The sequence below is a fragment of the Argentina silus genome (genome assembly GCF_951799395.1).
Source record: "Argentina silus genome assembly, chromosome: 3".
Taxonomy (NCBI): Eukaryota; Metazoa; Chordata; class Actinopteri; order Argentiniformes; family Argentinidae; genus Argentina; species Argentina silus.
Genome location: NC_139657.1, coordinates 22351313 through 22359432, shown reverse-complemented (window position 1 = coordinate 22359432; position 8120 = coordinate 22351313). Strand labels below are relative to the sequence as shown.

The following is an 8120-nucleotide window of genomic DNA, read 5'->3' as shown; positions in this document are numbered from 1 at the left end:
GCTTAAGGCCACAACATACTATTGACCCAGGAGCGTGATTTGAACTAATCCCATATAATAAATCTAACATTAGAAATCTAGTTTATGAGGAACAGTCGACAAACACTCATTTCTGGTACCAAAAACAAAAAGGGCGGAGCCGACTTCTACTGATGGCGTCTGTCATCTAGCTGAAAGTTTTCAAAGTTGTAGCTAGCTTACGAAATATATTCGTTCACCTTTCCCTTAAGCGTGTAACGAATTGTGTTTGGCTAGGCATTAGGCCATTCGCCTTGCAATTTTGCTCACGACAGTGAATGATTCATGTTATCTAGTCTGCCACTGACAGTCAACTTACTACCGGCGAAACATGTAGTAGCTAGTTAAGTTAGCTAGCAAAGCTAGCCTAGTAGCTCGAAGTTGGATTTAGGTAGCATACTGTAGCCGATCGCAGCATACAACGCACGTTTTTGGCAATATGGCCACACACCAAAGAAGATATTTTACAAGTATTTTGTTTTTGTTTATTGGTGAGAAGTATCAAGTCAACAACGTAGGTGACTGATTACTTTGGCAAGCTCCGTGAAACGGTTCTTATTGCCCCTCTGCCTCTGAGGACATCTCATTCTTCAACATAATGTGTCGTCTACGCTACTGTTTCAGTCACTGTCTACATTCAGCAATTACTAGACTAGAGGAGGTAAATGGAGAGCTGAACATGTGGTCCTCTGTCCGGTGTCTGGGCTATTTGTCTGGTCTCAACCTACTGGTCGCTCTTTGTCTGGGTCTCTATGTGCGATGGGAGAAGACAGCACAACCAATGATCCTGATCATATTTATTTTGGCATTGTTTGTGCTTGGGATAGCAAGCATATTGTACTACTACTTCAGTATGGAATCAATCAGTCTGGGCCTCCTCCACCTGTGGTTTGGCTTTCTTCTGGGCCTCCTGTGTTTCCACAACAGCCCGGCTCTGGAGAGTGACATCAAGGAGCAGGCCACCAACTACCTGCTGCTGGCCAGTATGGTCATGAGGACACTGTGGGCTCTCCTGGAGAGAATGTGTGGCTGTGCCAGATACCGCCCTGTGTTCCTCACCCCTGCAGAGGTCTTGGAGCTGGCAGGCTTTGCCATTGCAAGCACTGCTTTGCTCATTGATAAGTCCATGAGTGTGGTGATTATGGTTGTGGCATTGGCCACTCTAATGGTGGCCCTCCGGATGAAGGCTCTCCTGGCTCTGCCCAACCTGGTCTGCTTCTCTGTCATCACCGCTGTGCTCTTCTTCAAGTCGCTACAAATCTTCATCAACCCCTTTGCCCTGGCCTGCTTCTTCAGCCAGCTCATCTGTGACCCCCTGCTGGATGTGTACTTCAGTGGCCTGTCGGTGACCGAGCGCTCAGCACCCTACCTGGCCTGGCGTGGTTTATGGCGCAGGCTCTCTCTCCTGCCTCTCCTGCTGGTGGAGATCACATTCTTCATCCTGGCAGCCCGGAAGCTAACAGACCTGGACCAGTGGTACCTAATGATTCCTAGCTTTGTGATCTGCGGGGTCTTCTGGGCCATCTGTCATGTGGTGTTTGTCATCACAGTGTGGGGCTTCAACACCAAACTGAGCGATTGCCAGAGAGTGTGCCTTGTCCAGGGGTCAGGGGTCAGCAACCTGGATAAGGTCATGGCTTCCAAGGGAGTGAGACACTTCTGCCTCATTTCTGAACGCCTGGTGCTCTTCAGTCTCGTGTCCACCACAGTCCTGGCCGCTTTATCATGGCAGGTAGGTGTATCTCCAGCATTTGACAGCATGTAAGTGCCATAAGTACTCTGACTGTCACATTAAGCCCTTAAGTTAGCCTACAATTTTAATGAATTTCTTCAATGAAAATATGACACTTTATTCTAGTTTCTGATGTCCTAGATATTATTTAATGTCAGACCCATTCTTTGTGATTCTCAGTCCTCCAGCAGTATCTTCATGAGTATGTTCCTACTGGTCCTGCCACTGGAATCACTGTTCCATGGCCTGTTTTATGAGCTTGGGAACTGCCTGGGTGGCACATGTGTGGGATATGCCGTGGTCATCCCCACCAACTACTGCAGGTATGTATGCACACTAGGAGTGTATGTATGATAACCTTCATGCTGAAGTGCCTGGTAACAATATTTTTTTATTTATTTTTGTATTACAGTTTTACATTAGTTTTAAAAAAGTAACTACTGTAACATCTACAATTATTTATGTGTGGACTGAAAGACAAGTATTTTAATTGCATAAGTGCATTCATGAACATTTATGCATTATTTGTTCCGATATACAAAATAATCAATGAAATATGCAATTTTAATACACACATTTCTCTTTTAGCTGAATTGATTGGTTAAGTTGAGGAGGGGTTGGAGCACTTTTTCTTTATTAAACACCTGTAACAGCCATTTCCTACAATCTCAAGCCTTAAATCCTAAAAGATAGCTATATACACTCACAAAACACTTTATTAGGAACACCTGTACACCTTCTCATGGTGGAGGTGGTGTAATGGTGTGGGGAATGTTTTCTTGGCACACTTTGGGCCCGTTAATACCATCAATCATCGCTTGAATGCCACAGCCTATTTGAGTATTGTTGCTGACCATGTGCATCCCTTCATGGCCACAATTTACCCATCTTCTAATGGCTACTTCCAGCATGATAATACACCATGTCACAAAGCAAAAGTAATCTCAAACTGGTTTCATGAACATGACAATGAGTTCAGTGTTCTTCAGTGGCCTTCCCAGTCACCGGATCTGAATCCAATAGAACACCTTTGGGATGTGGTAGAACGGGAGATTCACAGCTTGAAAGTGCACCTGAAAAATCTGCAGGAATTGCGTGATGCAATCATGTCATCATGGACCAGAATCTCAAAGGAATGTTTCCAACATCTTGTGGAATCAATGCCACAAAGAATTGAGGCTGTTCTGAGAGCAAAGGGAGGCCCTACCCAGTATTAGTATAGTGTTCCTAATGTAGTGTTAGGTGAGTGTATACATCACCAAAGTTGGGCCTACAGTATAGCCTATGAAATAACTGCCTCTTTGAGCTGCCATTGTGAATCTTCAGACAGTCACAAATAGGCAAATCTGTTAACTATTCAGCATAGAGGATGGCATGAGAGAGAAAATTAATCTTCTTGTCCTAGAGCCTACTCAACAGCCTATATGCTATTTTCCTATCCTTTCCTATCCTGCTGAAAACCTAAACCCCTGACTCTTGTTTCGATGAAAATTCCTCACTTTATTCACCACTACTCCGTGCTGTCGTATGTATAAAAGCTGCCATATTACAGATTAGATCATTTAGAAGGTAGAGAGAATGCATGATGACTACAACAAAAGGTGTGACTGATCTGCTGTTCTCTCTCTTCCCACTCTATCACAAATCCTTTGTGTTCCACAAGCTGCAGTTTGCTTTAGGGCAACGTTATGTAGGGTCAGTATGTTTGTATTGTTGTGTACTATACTTTCATGTTCTGATCAAATCGTTGTATAAATGTATAATTATTTTCCTGGGGCCACAGGAACACTTGAGCAATGAGTAGAGAGCAGTGCAGATTTCAACTGACATTGTTCGCATAGTGATTGGCACTTATCAATAAATCATAACATGTAAATTAAAATGAGTTTATGAAGTTCAAAAAGTGAGTTGGTTGTTCGCCAGGCACTAGTTTTAGCAGTAGATTGAGCAGTAACAACGGTGAACCGATAACCTTACAGGTCAAATTCTTTCTGTATGACGATGTTAGTTTGACACTGTGGAACCGGTACACCGTACTGTACTCAGTTTCTTCACCCACTCACTTTTTCCTCATCATCCCCCTCTCTCCCTGGCAGTCCTGATGGCCAGCCTACCCTGCTGCCTCCAGACCAGGTGCAGGAGTTAAACCTGCGCTCCACCGGTATGTTGAACAGCGTGCAGCACTTCTTCTCCCACCACCTGATCGAGACGTTCGGATGTGACTACTCCACCAGCGGGGTGACTCTGGAGGCCCTGCAGGCCAAGTTCAAGGCCTTCCTGGAGCTCCGCACGGCAGACGGTCCTCGCCATGACACATATGTGGTCTTCTACAGTGGACACACCCACCGCAGTGGAGAGTGGGCTCTGGCAGGTAAGAATTCCTCGAAAGTTATGTTCTATTACTATGTTGCTCAGTTAAGTATTCTATCTCTTACTTAGAAACATTTTCAGAACTTATTCATGCTGTTCTGCCTGACTGACCTGTGCTGCTGTTGTCAGGAGGGGACACCCTTAGACTGGACCAGATCCTGGAGTGGTGGAGGGAGAAGAACAGCGGCTTCTATTCTCGCCTCATTCTGGTTCTAGACAGTGAGAACTCGTTACCATGGGTGCGAGAGGTCAGGAAGGTGGAGGGACTCTATGTGGCAGTTCAGGGGGCGGAGCTAGCTCGTGTGACGGATATAGAGCTACAGGACGCCCCCCAGCTCGGGGACTTCACCTCACAATGGGTTGAGTTTAACTGTTATGCAGACAGCAACATCCAATGGTCAGAGAGGGGAAGGACTATCACTGCTGCCTATGGCATCTCCAAGCACTGGAGCGACTACACACTGCACCTACCCACAAGAAGTGATGTCACCAAACACTGGAGGATGTACTACCCACGGCTGACCTACCCTGTTGTCCAGTTGGCACTCTGGTGCGTTGGACTGAACCTGCTTTGGGCCTGTAGTGTCTGCCTAAGGTGCCTCAGAAGGGTCAAACTTAACTGGTTTCCCCCAGCCATACTTGACACTGGTCTAGGCTTCAAACTGGTCAAATCTTAGAAAAGCAATTTAGTATAATACTTAGAGCCCAGCAGATGTATTGGAGCATATATTGGCCTTTTACGGAAATATCTGTATCGGCACATTCCTCTATACAGCACCAAAGATGTGCATCAGTCTCACATTCCGAAATTATAGAAAATCAGTGTTAATTGGGTTTTTTCAGAGCGAAATATAGACATACATAGATTTTTATGAATTAATAAACTTGTATATTGGTGTTTGCTGTTCATTTGAGCTCTTTGGATTGCAGTCAATTAGCACAGTTACTAACTAAAAGGATGTTGACTGAACAAGAGCTATTCGGCATAAGGAGTCACACACACCAAGATATTATTTATCTCAGCAGTTAACATGGCTAGCTTGTATCCATGAATTTCAAGAGTCAGACGTTCTAGCTAACTTTTGTCACAAGCAGCCTGGGTGTGTAGTTCCAATCAACTGTATCAGCATGGACTGCACAACGTAAGTTTGTTTACTCTTGTGAAGAGAGCAGAATTTACCGCTTTTGATAAAGTTTGTCTTGGGGAGGAGGAGGGCTGAAATAAACCAGTACTGGAAATTACAGTGGTTGGCAACCAGAAAGTGCGTATTCTAACAGTATGTTTTAAGGATGCTTTTCACTGTGCTTTATTAATGTTTTTGTAAATAAACTGAGTGTAACAAAATGAATTCCATGGATGATCAAACAAGTTAGATTGAACAGCAAATCACTGATATTAATATGCAGTGCACTGAACATGTGAAATTCTCATTTGGTATAGTACAAGTAACTTCTAATTCATAAAATAAATAAATGTTTCTCTATTTATCAATGGAGATCATTTCAGGTCGATTGAGATATGGATTTTTGCCTAATCAGCATTAAGAGCATCTTTTTGCCATTGTTTTCTTATGAGGAATTCTGTAAGAGTAAATACATTGGTTATCAGTGAATTTTGCCCCCAGAAATCGGTAAACGACCAAAACATTTGGCATCAGTCGGGCTCCAATAATACTGACCAAGGCATCTCTTTGTATTTATAATGATTTTTTTTTCACAGATCCGGAATGTTTTCTTAATACGTTTTTGCTGTTTTGTGGTCCCTCAGTATACAACTATACATACTGTAGGCAACTGTTAATTATGAACACAGTTACTGAATTTAATACAAAGTGTGTATGATGTACAGTTACTTATATGAGTGCTATTAGGTTACTGATTTGTAGGCGTACATTTTGAAGTGCTACTGTACATATTTCTTACCAAAATGTTGGTATTCGTTCTGGTATGCAAATTCAATGCAAATTGTTCTATTTAATATCATTTTTCTGAAATTTTGTTCCCCTCCCAAACAGATCTCAGGTAACTATGATATGGTATTAACAGAATAGGAACTCAAGTGTATGTTCCAAATATGTGCATTGTAATCAGATTGCTTTGTATTTTATTAAATCTAAAGTGTTTTCTTACAACCTTTTGTATATTCAGCTTTATGCATTATATCAGCTTTGTAGAGTATCACTGCTGTCCCTCGGCTGCTATTCCTCTTTTGTAACTTTGTTCTGCTTTGGGGACCAGTGAGATCTAACACAACTACTGCAGGGAGTCCAAAAATGTTACAGTACTTTTACTGATGGATTGCACTACCTTGAGGAGTAAAATAATTTTATCTGATTATTTATGTGTGATTATGTTTTGTCAAGATGATTTATATTGCCATAATCAACTGTTTGTATATGGAAAAGCAATATTTTAATCTTAAGCATTGGATGAAGTCTGTACTATGCAATAAATTGTTGAGACTTTACATTGTCTTGCGTCTACTTGTCTTAGACGACAGACACATATTGCACAGCATTTCAGGGACACTTTCTGCCCTCTGCTGGCTTGCAACGCAGGCCTACACTGATTGTTTTTTTGTTTTTTTCGAGATTATGCGTTCACGTAAGAATACCAGGTAATTATTACCTGTCACAACAATGCAGTCAGCCTCCCTTCAAACTATGAATGGATTTGTCCACCTGACCCTGGATGGATTGGTAAGAGGTAAGACCCCGTTGGGGTGCTACAACAGTGACAGCAGACTGGAAGGTTGCTATTTGCTGTGGAAGGAAATACCCTTGTTGTCAGGCAAGTGCAGAGAGGCGTGCATATTGGGTTACCATTTATCTAACCTGTCCTGACGTAGCTATTACTTGTGTTGTGGTTGTAGTGTGCATTGTCAGTTAGACTGATGTTGAATTGAGGGTCCAATGCATCTGAGTGGAGGCAGACGTTTTACCACCACAATATGGGCAGCGGTGCCTCTGTCAGTGATGCCAAAAATGCAGACGTAAGTGAACCAGTGCAGAGACAGAGAGACGAGGCAGAGGACGCTGAATTTCACGATGTGCATCCCACCACACCAGCATCTGCTGAAACAAAGGAGGTGAGCGCTCCTTAAACATGTTAGCAACTGGAATGTCAAACATTTACAGTGCCCTGCGTAAGTAATGGGACAGTGAAAATGTTTTTCTTCTTTTGGCTCTGTACTCCAAAAGTTTGAATTTGAAATCAAACAATTACTATGAGGTTAGTATGTACATTATCAGATTTTAGGGTTAGGGTTAGTTTGATGGTATTTGTGTACATATTAGTTTCACCATTTAGAAATTAAAACTTTTTATACATAGTACCCCTATTTCAGGGCACCCAAAGTAATGGGACAAGTGTGGTCCGTCACATATGTGCAGGCATAAAAGAGCTGTCAATGTCTTGTATTGATTCTAGGCTTTGTGTTTGCCTTTGGAGTCTGCTATTGGTGTCTGTCCACATGAGGACCAAAGAGGTGTCAATGGAAGTCAAGGAAGCCATTATTAAAAAAAAATCTAAAAACAACTCAGAAACACAATACCTTAGGCTTGCCAAAATTAACAGTTTGGAACATCTTTTTTATTTTTTTTAAAGCACTGGTGAGCTCAGCAATCACAATTGGGCTGGTAGGCCAAGGAAAACTTCTCCAGTGGATGACAGAAGAATGCTCACTATAATTAAGAAAACCCCAAAACAACTGTCAGGAAGACTCTCCAGGAGGTTGTCGTGAATGTGTCAGAGACTACCATCCACAGAATAAGTCACCAGCTGAACTACAGAGGTGCAAACCACTAGTTATCCTCAAAAAGGATGGTCAGGTTACAGTTTGTGCTTCATCATACAGTAATACAATGACCCAAAACATACTGCCATAGCAACTAGGGAGTTTTTCAGGGCCAAAAAGTGTAATGTTCTTGACTGGCCAAGTGAATCTTCAGATGTAAATTCAATTGAACATGCATTTCATTTCCTGATGATAACATTTTAG

General features: G+C 42.4%; 1 protein-coding gene across 1 annotated transcript; it reads left to right on the top strand.

The window, feature by feature from the left end:
* The first annotated feature begins 162 nt into the window (after positions 1–162).
* Positions 163–6587, top strand: tmem168b (transmembrane protein 168b). The gene is made up of 4 exons (XM_083666619.1): positions 163–1750; positions 1931–2073; positions 3847–4121; positions 4250–6587. Exons 1-4 carry the CDS (start codon positions 617–619, stop codon positions 4795–4797), a joined length of 2100 nt encoding a protein of 699 aa, XP_083522745.1. The 5' UTR covers positions 163–616; the 3' UTR covers positions 4798–6587.
* Positions 6588–8120: the final 1533 nt, after the last annotated feature.